We start from the raw sequence: 22,129 nt of genomic DNA, 5'->3' as shown, positions 1-22,129 counted from the left end.
TTCATCAGAAAAAGCATCAAAGTAACACTGTGTGATTCAGTAGAGAATTTTAGTATCTCAGAGGCTTCCCTTAAATCATGCTTAAGCCTCAAGGAAGGTAATGAAATCATAACAATTGTTTTTGTGGAGCAACTTTTAATTCTACAAAAGCACATTGTCGCTGTCACGGAACAACAAAAAATACAGATTTTATCATGCAAGTGGGACTACCTGTTCCTGTACTTGAGTATCCATACTGAAAATGCAAAAGTCTAATTTGCTGTCTCTTCTTTTCTCAGATAAGTGCAAATTTTGTGTACTGTCCACTGACTGGCTTTGCTGTGGGAGAAAAGCAATCAGAATTTGCAGGCTGGGCCTTTCCGTTTCCAGGAGTCTTTTTACTGGAAGGGTTTATAAGTGCAGATGAAGAATGCAAGATGGTTGAGCTGATGGACTGCAGTGCTTGGAAGCCATCACAGTCTGGCCGAAGAAAACAGGTCTTGTCCTCAAATTGAAATTCCTTCAACCCCAACTCGTCTGGTTTTTTTAAATGTGCATGACTTTCCCCTCTTCCTCCTCATCTCCTTCTTTCTGCTTCAAATGCAGTGGTTAGTGTGCTGGACCAGCACTGGGGCAACGTGAGTTCCAATAGCCACATATACAGCCTTTCCAATATGACACCTGCATACACTGCCTAATTTATTTCTTTTAAAGTACCATATTTTTTGCTCCATAAGACTCACTTTTTCCCTCCTAAAAAGTAAGGGGAAATGTGTGTGCGTCTTATGGAGCGAATGCAGGCTGCGCAGCTATCCCAGAAGCCAGAACAGCAAGAGGGATCGCTGCTTTCGCTGCGCAGCAATCCCTCTTGCTGTTCTGGCTTCTGGGATTCAGAATATTTTTTTTCTTGTTTTCCTCCTCCAAAAACTAGGTGCGTCTTATGGTCTGGTGCGTCTTATAGAGTGAAAAATACGGTATTTTTGTTTATATGTATTGCCATCCAGAAGTAGGGCTGTGCATTGAATCACCATATTGTTGAAATAACATCATGATAAGTCTTTCAACAAAGCAATATACCTTGCAGATGATTTGCAGGTACAGTGTCTACTGCTCTGTTTGTTCTCTCCCTTCTCCTAAGGACAAGAAATGAAGATAAGTCCTTACAAACCAGCAAACTCTTTCAGCTTCACCAGTATCTTTTCATTTAGAGCTCAGCTAATTATACAGAGTCTACTAATAATCCAGGAGAAACCCTCCCACAGCTAGACAATCAAAGAGGCAAAGTAAACAAAGAACTGGAAAGCACTTACCGTATTTCTTCCCTCACCAGTGAAAAAAAGAGGGGGAAGAGTTTTCATTTTCATTTTCTGGTGGTGTTTATGTCATTGGTTCCCCCTAAATAGCTTTCCTCCATATTAAAAAGGGTGATTTTTAAAAAATAAAAATTAAAGCAGACTAACTTTGCTTGCTGGCCCTCCCTCCCTCCCTTTGATAAAAAAGGGAAAGATTGGTATTATGAAGGCTTGGGGGGGGGGGCTTCTGTGGGGGGGGTGGAGGGGAGAAGATTTAGCTGGCTCCCTTATACTGAATGGGAGGTTGGGTACTGTGAGAATGATGGTGTTTTTCAAAAGCAAATGTGTGTCTACTCACAAGCAAGCCCTACTGAATTTAATGGGCTTCCTCCAAGGAAAGTAGAAGCAAGTTTAGTTCATAAATAAGTTGAAAATATATTAAATAGAATATATGGAAGTTTATTTAATATTTTTATTAAATCTACTACTTCCTTACTTTTTAAGGCCCTCCACCACTGCAGGGAGCCTTGTCACGGCCCTTGGCTACTGCAGGGAAGTGTGCCGCACCCTCCGCTGCTGTGGGGAGGTATGGCAGGAGCCTCTGCCCCCGTGGGGAGGCCCAGCAAGGCCCTCCGCCACCGCAGATATATATCATTATATATCGAGATACTGTGATATTTAGCTGGGGATATATATTGTGATGTTGAAAACCAGATATCACCCAGGCCTATTCAGAAGTACTCTGGGCAGCTTACAGTCATAAAGTGATGAAATATAGTATGATTAAGTGACAATATGATAAAAACAGCATGCAGTCTTAAATTTCCAGGAATGAGAGAGATCAAAACCTACTAATTAAAATCACAAAAGCGGTGGTTTTGGTTTAAAACAGTAAAATCACTTTGTTTTAAGGGGGTGGGGTCTTCACCTGGTGCTTGAATGACCATAAGAAAGGTGCCAGGCCATCCACTTCTGGGAATGGCATTCCACTCCCAGAGTGTCACTGTTGAAAACACCACCTCCCTGATAGTTACCTGCCACATGCCAAGAGCCACATGTCACAAGAGCCCCAGAGCACAGCTTCTGAAGAGGATCTTAAGGCTCCGATGAGGATTAGATGGGATAATATGATGCTTTAGTTATATGAAACCAACTTTACAGACAGAAATATCCCCCATCACACCAGCAGGTGAGACAGGAAGACCTGTTTGCGCAAGTGAAAGTATGTTGCACAAATGGGCTGGATGTCATTCTTAAGATTTCTTCTATCAAGGGACAGCTGTACTTAATAAACTGCATTGGTAGTGCTTGTAAGGTGGGTCAGCGTTATTATTCTCATACTGCCATTTGTGGACTAAGGAGCAGCTTGTCTGAGGCTTCCTAGAGGCTTAATGGCCAAGGCAAGATTTGAACTAGGAAAAAGTGAAGCAGTGCTTTGTACCAGCTCAAGTAACCTTTTCTCCTCCTCCTCCTCCTTCCTATAGGACTATGGCCCCAAAGTGAATTTCAAGAAGCGCAAGTTGAAAGCAGGCAGTTTTGCTGGCTTGCCCAGCTTCAGCCAGGAGATTGTGACTCGAATGAGAAGCCATTCTGTGCTCAAGGACTTCTCTCCAGTGGAGCAGTGCAACTTGGATTATGGCCCCGAGAGAGGGGCTGCTATTGACCCCCACTGGGATGATTGGTGGCTTTGGGGGGAACGCCTGGTTAGCTTAAACTTGCTTTCAGCAACTGTGCTCTCCATGTCTTGCGACTCAGAGGATCATATCCAGTTATTTCCAGCCTTTCTTCAAGACAGCAAGCAGGTACACAGCTCTTTGACCCATGCTGTTTCTCAGGAGCATTGGCCTAAAGAATCTACTGCTTTAGGAGGACTCAGAAGCACCACAAAGTGGGGAACTGACCCTTCTTCCCCCACAAGGTCAGTTTCGTCTAAAGAGATTGTCGTTGCCATTCACTTACCTCAGAGATCACTAGTGGTTCTGTATGGACCGGCTCGCTATAGATGGAAACATGCCATTTATCGCCATCATATTAAAAGCCGCCGTATCTGCATCACCTTCAGAGAATTGTCTGCGGAGTTCAGTCTTGGAGGAGAGCAGGAAGAATTGGGTCAAAAGCTCCTAAAAACAGCTCTGACATACCAGGGAATACCTGTATAGGCATCCATGTGGAGGAATGAAACTCTTTAACTTGTTTGGATCCCCGGAAATTAAACTTCAAGGCCTTTCATAAACTTGTGTCTTTTTCTGGTAATTCTACTAAAGCTGTGGTTTTCAGTGATCTTTCAAGGAACCACTTGCTCCTCTTCCACCAGCTCTTAGGCATGCACACTGATCTTTCAAGGGACACCGGCAAGACTTCTTGGGCTTTATCATTCTCTGTGAAAGGGCAGTGTACCCCAGATGTAGATTAATTAAGTGCATGAAACTTGCACATATATACCGTATTTTTTGCTCTATAAGACTCACTTTTTCCCTCCTAAAAAGTAAGGGGAAATGTGTGTGTGTCTTATGGAGCGAATGCAGGCTGCACAGCTATCCCAGAAGCCAGAACAGCAAGAGGGATTGCTGCTTTCACTGCACAGCGATCCCTCTTGCTGTTCTGGCTTCTGAGATTCAGAATATATTTTTTTTCTTGTTTTCCTCCTCCAAAAACTAGGTGTGTCTTGTGGTCTGGTGCGTCTTATAGAGCGAAAAATACGGTAATAGCTGCAGGGCAAACACCACAGGTAAAAAGGTTATGAGATGTTGCCCCGTACCAAGTTAAACCATTACACCATTTATTTTTAAATGTTGCTGCATTTCTTACAAAACACTCAAGGCAATTAACAATCACCAAAGTTAATGGTTAATTAAGACAAATTGAGAAAGCTCGTATGAAGTTGATGAGGTCAGCAAAGGTGAAGGAACCAGAAATTGGAACAACAGGCATGCCTCCTGCAATGAAAAGGTTTTCAGCCATGCACCAGAATACCAATGGAGGCAAGAGAGATTTCCCAGGGTTGTGGGCTCCACAGCCTGGGTCCTGCAGCGGAGAAGGCCCTTGCCTGTGTTTCCACCAACCCTGGGAGGTGGTACAGTACCTAGCTTTTTCTTAGTAAACAATTGGATGGAATGCTACCTGCATCCTTTTTCTTATATCTCCATAAGTAAGAGACGTAGATTTTCTCAGGCAGTGACACCCCTGGGGTCTGCTTGCTGCACTGTGCCTTGACTCACAGCTTCTGGGACTCAGCACTTTCACTGCTCTGCTTTTAAGAGCAATAATTGAATGTGCTTTACTGTAGATTCTCCTTCAGTAGCCCATGTTCTGCCTGCACACATGGATTGGCAGTTTATATAAAAATAATACAGTACAATCACACCAATGCTTCTTCCCCCCCCCAAACATAATTTTAGAAAGCTGGGAAAATACGTCTTAAAGAAATCCACCACAGAATCCCAGCTGTCTGATAAATAAAAAAGGATGTAAGGCATTTGGCCACATGGGACATACTTCCTACCTTGAGGGAACCCTGCTCCGCCCATGCTCTGCTTGCTTGCTGACTAAATTGTAATAGGAAGATCCCCAGACAGCAGGTAGCACCTGTGCTTTGACAGTAACCACAACAAGATTCTAGGGGCTGATGAAATCATACGCTCTATTGCACCGGTATTTTTTCCCCTGTATGCAGACACAAAACACAGCTTAATATTCACCATGTAATTATATTCAAAAGTGTGAAGAATACCTACCATATATATACCACACAAACGGTATATTTTGCTTTTCTCATGATGACTCAGCTGGCAGCTATGAGAGACTGCTGCAGAATGAATAAATAAAATAGGCATTGAAAGAACAGTATTTAAAAGTATCTGCTGGTGAAGAGAGGCTTAGGCTATGGAAAGCCCCCTACCTGCAGGATCACCTGCATGGCGAAGGATACAGGTGGTACAACTAACAGTTCCGTTACTGATTCAGTTAACTATTAAGGAAACAAGAAGAGCCCATCTAGTCCAGTATCCCAGCATAATTCAGGGTCCTGTGGAAAATTATGCTAGCAGCTCAGATCCAGTTGCCAGACAGTGCTGGGGGCACCAAGCTGGGTTTTCGAGGGGGGGGGGGGCAGAACAAGCACCAGTGGTGGGCCCTGCTAGAGTGTTGGGACCTTGGTAACTGCCCATGAATGCGAGGTGATGGTGCAAGTCCTATAATTCAGACACCTAATGCAGCTAAAAATATCAGCGCCAGATAGGTAGATGCCTGCTTGAATATATTTAAAAATATTTTGATCAAGTGGCACCAACTGGGGATGCGCATATGTGGGGAATCTCTGGGGTTGGGAGTTCCACAGTTTAAGCATCCTGCCCAGCTCCCACTGGGGTTGCCATCAAATACATTATTAAGAAAGAAAAAACGAATTGCTAAAAGAGAGGGCAAATATATTGGTGACATTTGAACATGCCCGTGTGTGCCTACACTAGCCAGGTGCTAACTGTTTATGGGGAAACATCAGGACCTCTGCTGGTCTCACTTTTGATGGACAAGGCAGCCCTTCACACAGAGAACTGTCCTCTTAAAAATAGGACATGTGGCCAACTCTGTCTGTTCTCACAGATCACTTTACAAAGGGAGAATCCTTTCTTCTCCCAAACTGCAATTATTCCTCTGAAATCTAGGGTTGGGAACAAGAAATTAGGGTGCAAGCCTGACGGAAGGACATAAAACGGCAACCGTGCTTTGCAATTCCTAGATACGCGAACAGAGATGTGTGAACTTGCAAAAATGTTTTTTAAATCTACAATTAATAATTTAAGAATGGATTTTGGCGCCTTTGCTACTGCAGTTGTAATAGCCTTAAAAGTACTTAAGAGTTTGACAGAACGTAAGCTGTGACTCTCAGCAATTTATTTTCCAAAAGATCAAGGGTAGAAAGTGAATTTGACGTGCTTCAGAATTTCAGTGCCTTGAACAGTGGTCTGTACAGTTTTTTAAAGGGGAAGGAGAATTGTTCTATCATGTTACCAGAATCCAGTAATCAAAGGTGCAAATCAGCAAACAACAGAACATCTTTGATGAGCCACAATTTATGACAACAGTACAAAAAGGTTTAGCTTGGTCTGCAGAACAGCTGTGGTTCCATACCACTTTTAATTAAGACAGAGAAGTGGTGGGTGTGAGACTTTGGAAACTGGTTAGGGATGAGAAGGACCTCATTTGCTGATTACAAGGATGAGAGAGGCCTGGTTACCTGAGAAGCGGGGTTAAGGGAGGGACATCAAAGCAGATGGTGATGCCCACCAAGGCTGGCAGCACTGGCCTTTATGAGATAATGCAGAAAGGAAATGCGCATAAAAGACAACAGGGAAGCTTGAGGAGATGCTGCTGGCATTTTGCCCTTACAAAATTTGGGTAAAGAAGGAAATGGGAGAGTTCCCACTACCTAGCAATGCAAAAAGTTCTCGCACCACCTCTGAGCAATATAAAAAGTTGAGGGTGGGATTGTACTTGCTCTTCCACTCCCACTTCTCCCCATCCCATCCCCCCTTCTGTTCTTCCGTTCCCCGCATTTTCTTGTAGCAATGTAGCTGTGTGTGTGCATTACTTACAATGCTTTATGACTTTGAACATGTTTAAAAATAAATGCTAAAAAGAAGAGGGAAAAGGGCAGCAGATCCAAGTCCTGCCACAAAAAAACTTTGGGGCCTGGGTCACTCCCTAACAATGCCCATTTCCAGACTTAAGGGACTCTTCTGAAAGTCATTAGCCTGCAGCTGCTCACAAGACTCGGCAGAATGATTTATTCCTCCAAAGGTCAACCGGTTTCATTATGGGCAAGAATATGGCCTTTCAAGAAAGACTGTTCTGGATTTTGCACACTTCGGATGGTTCACTGCTTCCACTAATTAGCAGCAAAAGAATTTTGCTCTTGCTTCTAGGTCACCCAGCTCATTGTACTCTCTCTCACACACCCATTTTTATTGTGAACTGACGCCTATCGCAAAGTACGAAAAATATTATTCTTCCTAACTGTCCACCCCTTGGTAGTTACTAGTTTTGTTTTTTTCAGTTTCTCCATTAACGGCCCCCCTGCCAGGGCCACTCCCATCTGTGCAGCCATTTTCTCCAGTAGTAGAAGAAGAAGAGTTTGGATTTGATATCCCGCCTTTCACTCCCCTTCAGGAGTCTCAAAGCGGCTAACATTCTCCTTTCCCTTCCTCCCCCACAACAAACACTCTGTGAGGTGAGTGGGGCTGAGAGACTTCAGAGAAGTGTGACTGGCCCAAGGTCACCCAGCAGCGGCATGTGGAGGAGCGGAGACGCGAACCCGGTTCCCCAGATTACGAGACTACCGAGACTACCGCTCTTAACCACTACACCACACTGGCTCTCAGTACTGTTGAGTAGCAGCTGCTCGCAAACAAAAGCTTTGAACAAAGTCAAGCCATCGTTTCACCTCATCCGGCACATTCTGCTGAAACCAGCAGTGGGTCTTCATGGAAAGCATGAGTTCTGCCACTGAGTTTTAGCCCTTTTGCTAGGAACTCAAATATGAAAACCAGGTTGGGAGCATGTCCACACATGTCTTGGGGTGGGGTGCCTGTTTTCTGAAGTCCAGTCCTTGAAAGATAAGTGACTGGATCGTGTCCAAAGGAGGGCGAGGAAGACAGCAAGGGGTAGAGATGTTCCTATGTCATTTTCACTAATACATGTATTTTTAAGCACAATTCCCTCTAGTTTATGCACCTTTGTACATATTCCTTGGCCAGAGAACCGCACTGCAAATTTCTGACAACTGCAAATTTCAAAGAGTGTTTCAGTTCATGTATTGTTTCCAAAAGTATGTATTAGGTTCGCCTATATATGTGAATGGAATAAAATTTTCTACCCTTCCTCTGCTCCAAAGAGTAGGGCGCAAACCCACTTCTTAATTATTATTTTGCCCTTTATCACCAGGTGATCCTAGGGTGGGCTACATAAAAAAAAGTACATACACTATCGCGCAGTAAAAGAAATGTGCAATATGACATTAACAAGCATAACAAGATGGCAAAAATAATTTCATCAACTCCCTTGATATGCTCCTCTGTATTAAACATGCAACTTCATCGTACAGTGGTACCTCGGGTTAAGTACTTAAATCGTTCCAGAGGTCCGTTCTTAACCTGAAACTGTTCTTAACCTGAAGCACCACTTTAGCTAATGGAGCCTCCTGCTGCCGCCGTGCCGCCGGAGCACGATTTCTGTTCTCATCCTGCTTAATCCAAGGTACTATTTCTGGGTTAGCAGGGTCTGTAACCTGAAGCGTATGTAACCCGAGGTACCACTGTATCAGGTGGATGTGTTGTTGAAGGCCTGGTAGAAAAGGCAAGTCTTTAGCTTGTGCTGAAAGCTAAGTGATGCCAGCACCAGCCATACCATAGAAAGGGAATTCTGCAACACTGAGAAGGTCCTAACTCATATCAAAACACCACAGGCTTCACCCAGAGCTGGAATAATGAGGGCTTCCTTTGCTGGTGGATCTTAAAAGCCTAGGCAGGACAATACAGGGAGAGATTCTCTAGAAAACTAGATGCTAGGGATTTGTACGCAAGCTCTGAGACCATGAATTGGCAGCATAATTTAACTGGGTCCACATTGCAAGGAAAAGGATTCCGACTAAACATTAAGGAAGAACTTCCCAGCAGTATGAGCGTTTGAAAGTGGGGAAGAATAACCTTGGAAATTGATGGACTTGGCATCCCTGCTAAGTGGCCCTCCCGTCTGATTTAAAGTGACCGGAGGGCCACTTAGCAGGGATGCTTGAGCAGATTTCCTGCATAGGGAAAGGGTTGGGCTTTATGACATTTCAGGTGCCTTCCAACTCCATGATTCTATTACCGTATTTTTCGCTCTATAAAACGCACCAGACCATAAGACGCACCTAGTTTTTGGAGGAGGAAAACAAACAAACAAAATATTCTGAATCCCAGAAGCCAGAACAGAAAGAGGGATCGCTGTGCAGCGAAAGCAACGATCCCTCTTGCTGTTCTGTCTTCTGAGATAGCTGCGCAGACTGCATTCGCTCCATAGGATGCACACACATTTCCCTTTACTTTTTAGGAGGGAAAAAGTGTGTCTTTATAGAGCAAAAAATACGGTATTTCCCCCCACTGTGCTACAGATTTATTGACAGCATTTATACATCACCTTTGTAATATTTATCCCAGGGTGGTGAAAATTAAGAGAGTCAATATGTACTACCTGCAGCCCTCCAGCTCCTGGAGGCCTTGTTCCCAAGGAAGCTTGCGACTCCAGCCTTTGCATGCTGTTATGCTACCAAGGGAGCCCCACACATTTGCATCACTGGGGCTTTGGAAGAACTGGCAGATCAAATCCATATCAGGCTTGTGATTTGGGCCAAGTGCAGAAATGAGCTCGGGTACCCCACAATCGCACAAGCCTTTCCCTGACTCTAAAGGGCTTCAAAGAGGTAACAGATTTTTTTTAAAGCACCTCAAAGATTGCTTAGAAGTATTTAATAACTGGCAGTTTAGGCAGATTTCACAATTTACACGTGGTGGGGGAGGAGTGAGGAGATGTAAATACAATATACTTATTAGTTATGATTAGTGTGTCCCGCAGGCAGCCAAGCATGAAAAAGGAGGAATGAGGTATAGCCATTAAGGACATATTACCAATATACAGATTAATTTAAACATTTTGGCAACAGTATTTGTACAGCAAATAAGGTCCAAGGTGCTGTATTTTCTTTCAGAACAAGACTGTTACGCATACAAAAGAGCACTTTTTTTCTGTTTTCAAGGTGCAGTTCCCAATGACCGCAAACTTCTCACGTACCATACAGTTGTCCTGTTGTTGCAATAGAGATATGCCGGGGATGTCGTAAGCCTCCGTGAAAAAGGACACAGCGGCTCAAGCAGCTGGCAGATGCTATGCGGGTTTGCTTAAAAGTTGATCCCAGCTCAACAGGGCTACTTCATCACAAATCATTTGTTGATCACGTTGTTGCACGAGAAAGAAGCTTGGATGGCCCCTCAATTTTTGATTTCAGTTAGCCAAACACACTCTGAACTTTGGTGGTGGGTGGCATCCTGTATAAATGCTGTTTAAGTGTCAGAGCAGCCAGATCTTCAGGGAACAGAATGCTTCCAAGAAGAAGAGGCCCCATCTCTCCCTATGTCCCACCCCCATGATGTTATTCTTCTTCCTGTTTCTACATCACCGATATAGCTTTGGGCCACACACAAACACGAAAAACTGCTTGAGCAGCAGCTGATGACGGCTGTTTGGGCTTAGGGGTACCGGCCGACCAGCTCTGCTCTGTGTCAGTTTTCAAAACTTGTGCAATGTACAAAACTTGTGCAATGTACAAGTGGACACTGTGCCCATTCTAAAGCGCATTGGGGGTTGTGCTAGGAGAGAGATTTTCAGGCTACAGCCTTTTATACACACACAACAACAAACTTTGGTTACGCATTCACACCTGCATTTCTACTTGTGTAAAATACTACATGGTGCTCTTTAAAGCCCTTCTGTTCTTTGCGACCTGGTTTTTGTGTTGAAAGACAGATAATCTCCAGCCCTTCCACAGAGGCAATGGAGCCCTCGCTAGCCGCTTTCTCAGTGGGAACTCTCTCCACCCTATAGAAGCTACTTGAACTGGACAGAGGAAAAACTCCTCATCTCTGAAAGCATCCACCACCCACCCCAGTTTCTGGTCTTTTCACAATTCCAGAAATAGTCCCCGCCCTGCCCCCCCAGTGTAAAAAAAGTCATTGTGGACAGATTCCACAGATGTTCACATACTGTGATTTACAAACTCCTCTCCAGAAGCGAAGTTTGTAAATCAATTGCCGGTGAGAGCATCACACCCCTTTCCTCACTCTGCATAGAAGCCCCTGAAGAAAAACACAACCCCACTTTGCTAAAACTGATGCATATTTTTTAAAATTGCTTAATCTGCCTCCCTTCCCACCCACCTAAAAATGTGGAACTCTAAAGGACAAGCCCATCTTCAAACAACTGCATAGATGTAGGTAAAGGGTTCAGTTTTAATGACACAGTAACATCACCCACAAATTCAAAGAGCTGGCCGCCCAGACCTGCATCCACCGGGGAACATTTTGGCATCTGAGAACGTTAGGCACCTGGGGGTTAATTCCTGTTATGAAAATCCTCAGAGCTGCAAACAGAAAGGCACCCGCTGGCCATCACACAACCTGCAGCCCCCGGTCGTGCCCATCCAGCTGCACTTTCAGTTTGTGGAGCTCTTCAATCTCCCGGTTGTGGCGCTCGGTTTTGTGGCGGACGAGGGAGCGGTAGAAATGGATGGTGAAGACGACAAAGATGATCCCCACCGGGACCATGATGATGGTGGAGATGAGGGCTGCCTGCCACCCTGTGTGCTGGCTGGTCTTCTGGACGATGGCGGTGCCGTTTCTCAGCACGGAGTCCACGGGCAGGAACTTGATCCAGCACAGGAGGACGACCTCGGCGAGGAAGAGGAGGATGCCCAGGACAGTGGAAAAGCCCCAGGCCAGCTCAATGTAGGGGTGCATGCGCTCGTGGGGGGACTCGCTGATGGAGTTCAGGTTGTGGATGTTGCTCACGGCTTCCACGTTGGGGAGGATGCAAGTGCTGATGAGCAGGGCAAAGAGGTGGACAGCCACAAGGATGGTAGTGCAGGCACTGAAGGCAATCAGCAACATCGGGGGGTACTGGTACTGCATCTCCAGCTGGACCTCCACCATTGCAACCTGAAAAGCAACATCCGTGAGTGTTTGCTTGCCTCTACAAAATCCAGGAGAGAGTTGGCAGTAAATCACACCAGTCAAGTTGCTCTTTAATAGCATGAACACAATTAGCACAGACTGGGCAGAGCATTAGGCTTGATGAGCATGGCAGCTCATCCCTGGTAGGTCTTGCCTCATGAATCAGTTGCTGAGACTGATAGTCCCTCCAAGCAATTGGAGACTGTGCCTGCGTGCAGCCAACCTCTCCTCTGCCCTTTTCATGCCTCTTCTGGTTCTGGGATAGAAGTGGAGAGGGGAGCTTGTCACAGCAGGAGAGGAAGAAACCTGTGATTTGTCACCAACCTGACTCATCTCTGCCTCTTGGCCTCCCTCCTCTCCTGTTTTAACTTCTGCCTCTGATTCTGGACATCTCTTTGCCACGGACTCTCCCAGCTCACTAGGCCCTGTTACCCCTTCAGCTTCCGACACCACCTCTTCCCAGTCTTCTTCCTCTGACCACACATTGTCGTCCCACCACCAATCCCCGGGCTCTGAATCTTCTTCCCTTGGAGGTCCCCCTGCTGGTTCCTCCCACTATTCCTCTGCACCCAACCAGTCTGTGACAACTGCTAACCCACAAGAACAATCCACACAAGCGATTGTCATTCACGCAATGCATGAACTAACACGGACTTCACTGTCTTGGGACGTGGGGATGGCTCAGATGGTTTTAAAAAGGGGACAAATTAATAGGGAATAAATCTATAAACAGTTACTATTTAGAATGCCTATGTCCAGAGGAAGAGTATTTATTTATTATTATTTTTTATAAGTGGGACTTGATCATTATTTAAGTTCACAGGTGGTTTTTCCCCCATATGTGGTAGCTACACCCTCGAGGGCATTTCCTTTTTGGGAAAAGTGTTTTATGAAGCTGGTTTAATCACTAAGCAAAACACACCTCTAGATTCCAAGATCACCCTCTTTTCATTCCATGCAGAAGCTGCTCGGGATCTTTCAAATAGTAATAAAAAGTGTCTAACTCGTTTAATGACTGCGGCAAGCCTTATAATTATGAAATTCTGGAAGACTTTAAATATAGACCTTTTGGAAACTTGGCTGTCACAACTTCAGGATCTAGTTTTGATGGATAAACTAACTTCACACATGCAGGGAGGACCGAATGCACAGGCATAATAAAATCCAACACTTTATCTTCAATCTGGTGCAAATTTATTATGTACGCAATGCTGAAAGGACATGGCTACTGACCACCTGCAATGTGTGGTAATTTATGGAATGACGCCTTTATTCCATAAGTGACATGACTCTTTGCACAGGATGCTCGATTCAATTCCCCCTCGTTTCCCCCCGCTGCGCAAAAGCCAGTCAATGCTTTTTTCTTTTCTTTTCTTCAATTTAAGGGGGCAAGGTTGCTAGCAAGCACAGATTTTGACAGGTTACCAAGACCAGACCAACTCAGTGCACCTCTGCGCTAGAGTGTGCTTTCAGTTCACACAATGTTACAAGGAAGCCCAAGGTCCAGGCTAACGCCTTGTGTGAATTCAGCACGCGCTCTAGAACATTCCTGCATGTTGCAGGTTGCTGAGTTGGCACAGGGGTGCCTCAGTAGACATACAGAAAGGCTCCCTGAAGTGGGGGGGTGTGTGTCCTAAAAACTACTCCACAATCGTGCCAGACCGAGAAACCATCTGGGTCAGGTCTCTCTGGGAAAACATTTTCTAAGTAGGTTAATTCAATATACAAATTAGCAGTAGTCTGCTACGGTGCCTTTTTGCATGAAAATACACACACACACCGGCTCCAAAGAACATAGGAAACTGCCTTATACTGAGTCAGACTCCTGATCTATCTACCTCAATAGTGCCTGCACTGACTGGCAGCAGCTCTCCAGGTTTTTCCCAACTCTGCCTGGAGATGTCAGGGATTGAACCTAGGACATTCGCATGCAAATCGTGGACTCCACCACTGAGCTTTTACAACAGCACATCTCAAGCAACACCCTCGGGTTTCCACTGCATAGACGTCTCCAAGGCATCCTCGTCGGCAGGCCTCAAGTTGATCTAACTTCTCTACCAGTAAGGCTTGCGCTTGCTGCTGGTGTAGCTTTGCACATTCTCAGGCAGGGAGACAAACATGGCACTGGGGTCACTGCAGCATCTCTCTTGCCATCCATGTCTTTTGGTCCTACCTGCACCGTAAGACAGCACTCAGGGCCTCCCCCTCAGAATGCCCACGGGGGCAGGTTCACAAAAGGCTTAATATTCTTAGATAACATGGCATGCAAAATGATGTCTGTTCCATGCTACTACAGCTGGACAGAAGCCTCCTACACTGCTTACGTTTCATTTTCTCTTCCCTTCCCTTCAGGACTGTGGCAGGGGAAAGAGGCCATGCCCTGCTCAGTTATCTCTTCGTGCCAGATGGAAGGAGCCGATCAGAGCCGTTTCGACAGAACCGCCCCACCTTATTAAATTTGTATACTGTCCTCTACCCATAGATCTCAGGGCGCTTCACGACATAAGATCATAAAATACATAATGAAAACAAAAAACCCCCATACATTTTAGAAGGGTGTTGAATGCCAGTCAGCCAAAGGCAACTGAGGTCTAAACCCCTTTCAAAGCCCTCTCACTTGGTGTTCATAATGTGAGCTGAAGCCATCCAAAAGGCACATGGAGCCAATTTTTCCAGACACAGAAATGAAACTGACAAGCTGCTTATATTTCTACATTCAGGGGAGATGTATGCAAGAGCACCAGGAATCAGAGCTAGCCCTCCCATTAGGTAGAGCAAGACTCAGGGTGGCTGATTTGGGGTGATACTAAAGGGCAGCAAATGATTAGCTATTTACCATTGTTGTACTGCATTTTTATTTTTACTGCCAGGACAGGAAATGGGAGAGGCGTTGGTGGGATTTTCTAGCACAGGTGTTTAAAAACTTGACTAGCCTTAGGCACATAGCTGTCAACTTTTCCCTTTTCTTGCGAGGAATCCTATTCGGAATAAGGGAATTTCCCTTTAAAAAAGGGAAAAGTTGACAGCTGTGCTTAGGCACTATGCACCTTGACTGGGGTACCATCCGTTGCTCTGTTTCAAGCATCGAAATGCCCTGGACTGTTCCTGGGGGGAGGACAGCACTCTTCCAACAAATTACCACTAGAATCATGGAACTATAGAGTCGCAAGGGACCATGATGGTCAACCAGTCCAACCGACTGCAATACAGGAATCTTCTACCCAACGTGGGGCTTGAACTCAAGGCCCTGGAATTAAGAGTCTCATGCTCAGCTATTCACATGGTGTGATTGCAGATGCATGGGATTTTCTTGTATGCTGTAGGTTTTGTTTCTGCCTCAGGCTGCTTCTGATCCTGGGTCAGCATTAGGGCATTTGCATTAGCTAATAACTGCAAGCGACAGACCAAATGGTTCAAAGATCAGAGCAGATTTTTGCAGACAAGCTGCTAGGAAAACATACCATAGCAAATCCAGAGAGTAACGCAGAAGTCCGGCTGGAAGCTTTCAGCTTGGCTCGGCTCAGGTACAATTTCCGCCATGAAAGGGCCTGGACGGAATGATGGTTGGATGTGACCAGCTCGAGGTAACTGCGACGCACCCAGTCTCGGTAGTCCATGCCCTTAGCAGCCGGCTCAGTGCAACAGGTGGAAGCGGGAGGATCCGCGGGGACATTTAACTCGGAACTCATGATGAAAGGCAAGCTGTGGGAAAGTTGAGGGGAAATCAGCATTGCAAACACCAGATACACGCCAGGCGCCGTGCGGAAGTCAAAGCAAAACGAGTCCTGGCTTGCAATCTAAAAGCACATGAGATTAGAGGAGAGGGTAGCTGGAGCAAAATGAGAAACTCCCCACAAGTTGGAGAGTGTAGGAAAAGGGGGGGGGGAGAGAAAGGATGCAAAATATTCAACCGTCAGCCCAGGAACAGGAAAGAAATTTTAAAAGTGAAACAGTGCATGGAGAGGTAAAACACAAGAAGGAAAAGATGAGTTTTCAATAACTTGTGAGACAAAGAAGTCTGCAGAATATTTTAAGGAAGACAGGACAGGAAGCAGGGAGATAAGAAACAGCTCGGCCAACGGTGCATTTAATAACTACAAAGGCAGATAAAAAAGAGCAAGATCATGAAGGGATTTAAAAGTTCAAGTGAGTAAGTTTACATTCTATCCTAAGCAAGAGAGAAAGCCGGTGAAGGGGAACACGTAGGCCACCTTCGCATGTAATGTTAAGCCAGATGTTAAGCCAGTGGTTTTTTGAGACTAAGCAGTGCTACAGTCTGCCCGGTTGCTCCCATTTCCCTTCTCCTCAGTCTGAGCGGAATAAACAAATCAAGAAGCTTCCCGTTACATTTGAACCAAGGATCACGGTCCGCTGTTTCCTAACAAGCCACGCTTGCTAGTCAACCTGGAGCCCACAACTTGCTGTTGCCTTGCTGGTCCTGGCAGGAGGAACAAAGAGGAAAGGGGTGAGGTTTCTTACCTTTTAGGCAGCTCCCTCTTGCTCCCTCTCACCCATACACCTCCTTTTCCTTTTATTGTTCCTCAACCACTCATCCTTGTCCAAACACTCTCATTCTGCAAAAAACTACTGCCAGGAGATATGCAAACGTAGCTGTCTGTGGAGCAGCGCTGTTTGCATAATGAGAGCAGAATGTGGGGGTGGAAGGTTCGGCAAGAGAGAGGAAGAGCGTTTGCTCAACCCCCAGTTTCTCTGAGCAGGTTCTCTAGAATCCCTCTTCCCTGCCATTCTAACCCAGAGTTTAAAAATCCCAAGTTGCTAAGCGATATGTTGGAGCAAAGGCATTTAGTCTCTCCCCCCCCTCCCCCGGCGCCTTGTGCAAGGATTGGTTCTTTAAAATTCAATGCTCGCACCTCAAAACATTAGTATTTGCTCCAAGTATTCAAAGCCTCCTCCCCTTTTCCATCTACTTATATGGTGGAAATGGAGAAAGCTTTCATTCATGAGCCACAATTTTAGAAAAAGAACTGTGTGTGTATGTGTGAAAGAGAAGAGAGAGAGAGAGAGAGAGAGAGAGAGAACGAACTCAGAAAAGAATTTAAGCTCAAGGTAATAAAGACTACAGCGAGATGGACCTCACTCACTTATAAAACACCGTTCGAACAGAAAATCAGATGTGAGGGCTGCAAGGTTGGGAGTTCTATAGTAGTCCCACGGGCATGATCAAATAATATTCCCAGCTTCCTTACCCCCAAATTATGTATTTGCCCCAGAGATGCAACACGAAGATAGCCACAATACTGTATAGGAAGAATCCTGTACTCTGTTACTTTTATGAAGTACTGGTGCATTCATTTTCCCTGAAGCAGACTAATTTCATTTATAGAACTGATCTTCCACTTTTCAGCTTGGAAGCTCTCAAGAGGCTCACCAAAGGAAAACATATTTAACATGAAAGATTTAAAAAATTTAAAGCATTCCCAAGGACAGTTTGGAGTACACTATTAGAAATACCAACGACCTTTTTTTTGGGGGGGGGGGACAAGGAAGGTGTTTGCTTGGTGCCTAAATGAAGAAAACAACGCTGGTGCTGGCCAAGTGTCCCCACGGAGGGAATTTCAAAAAGAGGAAGCGTTGCTGAAATTGCTCTGTCTATATTTGAGGGGGATAACTAGGGCAGGGTCCCAGGTTCATGTAGGGGAGAGATTCAAGAGCGCACTGGTAAATTTAGGCTTGTGTAATTAAAACAGATCAAGCTTTGTGCAAGCAAATCAGAACGAATGCTCAATAAACAGGTCACCTGGATGAGCTCAGAGAATTCAAGGTAGTGCGTGAGGGGCTGGAAGTTGCCCTGTAGGTATGCTGGGTACCATCAATATTTGCCACATCTTTGGCCTCTTAGATGCTGCTCGGCACAATCCAATCCCTGCACCACAACAGCTACCTTTATTTGGAAGATAGGACTTGAGTGATATCAATAAAAAAGGAATGTTTTATAGATAAGAACATCCAGATCAGCATTCTGTTCTCACAGAGGCCAACCAGAAGTTTCTGGAAAACCAACAAGCAGGACCTGAGTGCAACAGACCTCTCCAGAGGCATAGCTGGGGGGACGGGGGGCACTGGGTGCCACATCACGGGGGGCAGCACTTACCATGGGGCGTGTAGTGCACCCAAGCCATGCGTCTCTCCTGGGAGTGCTGCAGCGGTCCTGGTGCCTGCAGGCTCCATGCTGCCCGAAACGGCAGCGTGGGGCTTGCTTCTGCCCACTGCCTCCCCCACAGCTGCCCTACAGCTGAGGGCAAGGCTCCACACAACAAGCCCTGCCTTGGCTTGCTCTGCCCAGTGGGTAGCTTGCCCTGCCCCCACGGGCAATTCATCCCGCCCCCGGGTACCCGAGTGACTAGCCACGCCGCTGGCCCTCTCCCCACTTGTAAATCTTAGCAACTGATGTTTAGAGGCATACCGCCTCCAAAAGTGGAGACAGAACTTAGCTATAAATTCTACCCTGCTCTTTTCAATGACCGCACCTAACAAAAGCTCACTGTTCTCTTCTGGGAATAATTCACTGAACTGCTGACAACCTATTATGCCCTAATGGCTTCAATCCAACATACCTTAAAAAAGAGATTGTGAACCTGTGTCTGTAAGATGTCTTGGACTTCCAAAGGCATCATAAGACGAGTCATGCTGGATCGGATCAAAGCTCTGACCAGTTCAGCATCCTGTACTCGCCAACCAGATGGCTATGGGAAGCCCAGAAGCAGGGCAGGAGCGCAATAGCACACTCCTCAACCAATATGGCCAATGGTCAAGGAGGAGTAGCTCCAGCAACATCCAGAGGGCTGCAGGTTCCCCAACTCTGCCTTACAGACTGTCTTCTCCAATACCCCCGTTCTCATCTCCAAGCTCTGCAAAAGGTGACCTCTGAATGGTCCTACTGGTATATCAGGTTTGCAAAGGGAAGAAGAGAAATATGATCAGTAGCTTCCTCCAGGTTTCCTTCCCCCTGGAGACTCACTGAAGTCCAAGCGTGATCACCACCTAGAAGTGTTACTAAACCTCCCTTTGAGGATCACAAAGACCAAGATCTAGGATCACATTTGCAGTAAAGGATCACAATCAAGGATGAGCTTTCAGGAGGATCACAGCCAAGTTAGAAAAGAGCAGAGAAATTTCTATGAGTTTTGTTGCGTTTTATTGTGTTCTAATGCACAGCCCACTCCTACGCTTTTGAAAGGCTATAAACTGAAATAGCGTGGGGAAGCTGCTACAGCAGGGACTGCCAATCGTTTTAGCCTCAAGGAGTGGGTGCCCTACCTCAGTGGGCATGACTAGCAGAAGGTGTGGCAGTGGCTGGAGCCAATGTTGTCATTTACACACACACACACATTCACACACACTCCAATAGAGAGATTACAGACTGTAGCATTCCCACGTAGGCTTACATAATGCAAATATGCATTAAAAATATGTTTGCCTGATCATCACACATCATGACTACCAAAAGGCCATCTTCATGCCTTCTCCTTCATGGATTTAATTTTATTACATTTATAGCCTACATTTTCTCCAATAAGCTCAATGCTCTCCTCAACTCATCTTACGATCACAACATTCCTGTTAAGTTGCATGAGGGTGAGAGTTAGTAACTGGCCTGATGTCACAGGGAGCTTCATGGCCGAGGGTAGATTCGAACCTTGGTTTCCCAGGTGCTAGCCTAACATTTTAACTGCTATTGGGTTATTGGATCCTAATTTACATTCAATACAAGAACCTTTAAGACATCGCCTCCTCTCGCAATCTCAGCTTACTCCACCAACCCCTGCAAAATGAAGCGGCAATACCAACTCACAGACTATATGCTTTACAAAGCCGGAGGCTGGAAGAACATCAGATTATCACAAATTATTCATTGACTTCGAATAAAAAGCCTACCCTGATGTTGAGAATGCAGCCTCTGCTAAGTCTGGGCCCCTGCTGTAATTCCACGGGCTTCGGTGGGCGTTGCCTTGGAGAGAGCATTTGGTCTCGCCACAAGTCATGTCAGCAAAGCACTCCGAAGAGGGGAAGTGCTTTAGGAGTGCTGGCTGATGCTGGGTTTGATCTTGTTTGTCATCTCTGCTTCAAAGGCAGCAGGGGGAAAGCCTTACATCTCTTTTCTTTCCCCCAAGAGCAGTGAACAATGTAAGCAAGGGGAGAGGGAGGGGGGGAAATATCCTTGTATGCACCAGACTCAATCTTTTTTCCCCTTGAATTAGTTTTTCAGTGCATAGTCTCTCTCCACCCCCCCACAGCTATAGAGGGGGAAATGGGGGAGGAAAAGCCCATGAAATGAAGGAGGTACAATCTGTAATATTTCCATGCAAAACTTGAATTTGTCTTTGCATGCTTCCCGTAAATTTCACTCCATCTCTTTTCTCATCAAATCAGAGGTCCTTTCTTAGTACCCCTCTCTTGGGACCCCTTCTTCATCACCCCACGGACATTCCCCTAACCGCCACTACTCCAGAGTTTTCAATAATCTATTTTTTTCTTCCTATTTGTGCTGCCAATAGGAGACCAGCTTCCTATCTAAGAGCAACTGTTCCCTGAAAGATCATTCTTCCAGATTCCTCTGTTCTTCCTCACTCCACCCCTAGAAGTGTGTTCATTTCTTCCTCCCGACCCAATAGCCTTGCAGGGCAGCAAACCGTATCATATTTGGCTGAATCAGATATACATGCCCCTTCTTCCATGTCTCCCGCAGATCTCCCTGCCCCCAGCCTTGTTCTTATGCATTCAGAGGCTGCCCTGTGGCACAATCGAGAGTGAAATCTTTTGTTCCAAGCAGATCGATGGATGCAGAGCCAGTGCTAAGAGGACGGTTAGCTCTAGCACTGTTTAGCTGGTGATGGAGGGTGCATGATGAGTCATTGGAATGAGACCATGATCTATTACTCACGTAGAAAAATGCAGGTTCATCGTAATGTCTGAAAGGCAGCACATTTTGTTTCCTGCCATAAACACACAAATTGGGAGGCAGTAATGCTTCTGAATGGGACGTGGGTGGCGCTGTGGGTTAAACCACAGAGCCTAGGACTTGCCGATCAGAAGGTCGGCGGTTTGAATCCCCACGACAGGGTGAGCTCCAGCTGTTCAGTCCCTGCTCCTTACAACCTAGTAGTTCGAAAGCACGTCAAAGTGCAAGTAGATAAATAGGTACCGCTCCGGCGGGAAGGTAAACGGCATCTCCGTGCGCTGCTCTGGTTCGCCAGAAGCGGCTTAGTCCTGCTGGCCACATGACCCGGAAGCTGTACGCCGGCTCCATTGGCCAATAAAGCGAGATGAGCGCCGCAACCCCAGAGTCGGCCAAGACTGGACCTAATGGTCAGGGGTCCCTTTATCTTTTAACTTTAATGCTTCTGAATACCCGTTGCTGGAAGCCACAAGAAGGGGAGGAGTGCTCTTGTGCTCGAATCCTGCTGTTGGGTTTCTCAGAAGCATCTGGTTCACCACTGTGACAACACGAAGCTGGGCTACATAAGCCACTGGCCTGATCCAGCAGCCTAGGGTGGTACCTTTTCATTGATGAAGTGAGAGAGTTAAGGATGCACTGAATACTCTTCCATGGAAATCCATAGGAATTAAAAGCATTTCATATGTGGACTATGCTGTGTTTACACTTTGAGCTCTCCTCCCTCTCTCATTTGACACACATGAACACCTACTAGGCCAAATGAAGGTCTTCTGTTTGTCAAGCATTAAATGGCACCACCTGTGCTCTCTTACAGCTGGCTAAAACTCTGTCCCTGAATGAATGAATGAATGTTTATTATTACAGTTAAACAGCCCGCATAGTAAAACCTGAATCTCAGCATATATTTTTACATGAACGTTATGTCCCTGAACATGTGCTGCAGCTGTGCCAATGCCCGCGTTTCCCACCTTTCAAATCCATCATCAGAAAACCACCTTCACCCACATGGCTTTTGGCTTGACCCTTTATTACCCACCCCCATCTGTAACTGAGCTTTGATCATGACTCGCCCTCATATGGCTCCTCATATCTCTCAATACTTCCCCTATTGTCTTAAATACTTCCCCTATTGTGGTGTAGTGGTTAAGAGCAGTGGACTCGTAATCTGGGGAACCGGGTTCGCG

General features: G+C 45.8%; 2 protein-coding genes across 2 annotated transcripts; one reads left to right on the top strand and one right to left on the bottom strand.

The window, feature by feature from the left end:
- Positions 1 to 278: 278 nt before the first annotated feature.
- Positions 279 to 3,504, top strand: ALKBH4 (alkB homolog 4, lysine demethylase). The gene is made up of 2 exons (XM_083479459.1): positions 279 to 476; positions 2,756 to 3,504. Exons 1-2 carry the CDS (start codon positions 417 to 419, stop codon positions 3,428 to 3,430), a joined length of 735 nt encoding a protein of 244 aa, XP_083335585.1. The 5' UTR covers positions 279 to 416; the 3' UTR covers positions 3,431 to 3,504.
- Positions 3,505 to 10,295: 6,791 nt separating this feature from the next.
- Positions 10,296 to 20,470, bottom strand: ORAI2 (ORAI calcium release-activated calcium modulator 2). The gene is made up of 3 exons (XM_083480286.1): positions 19,925 to 20,470; positions 15,490 to 15,730; positions 10,296 to 12,013 (listed from the first exon to the last, which is right to left on the bottom strand). Exons 1-3 carry the CDS (start codon positions 20,029 to 20,031, stop codon positions 11,468 to 11,470), a joined length of 894 nt encoding a protein of 297 aa, XP_083336412.1. The 5' UTR covers positions 20,032 to 20,470; the 3' UTR covers positions 10,296 to 11,467.
- Between the last annotated feature and the right edge of the window lie 1,659 nt (positions 20,471 to 22,129).

Source organism: Podarcis liolepis (assembly GCF_965112155.1).
Source record: "Podarcis liolepis genome assembly, chromosome: 16".
Classification (NCBI taxonomy): Eukaryota; Metazoa; Chordata; class Lepidosauria; order Squamata; family Lacertidae; genus Podarcis; species Podarcis liolepis.
This window is presented reverse-complemented; position numbering and strand designations above follow the sequence as displayed.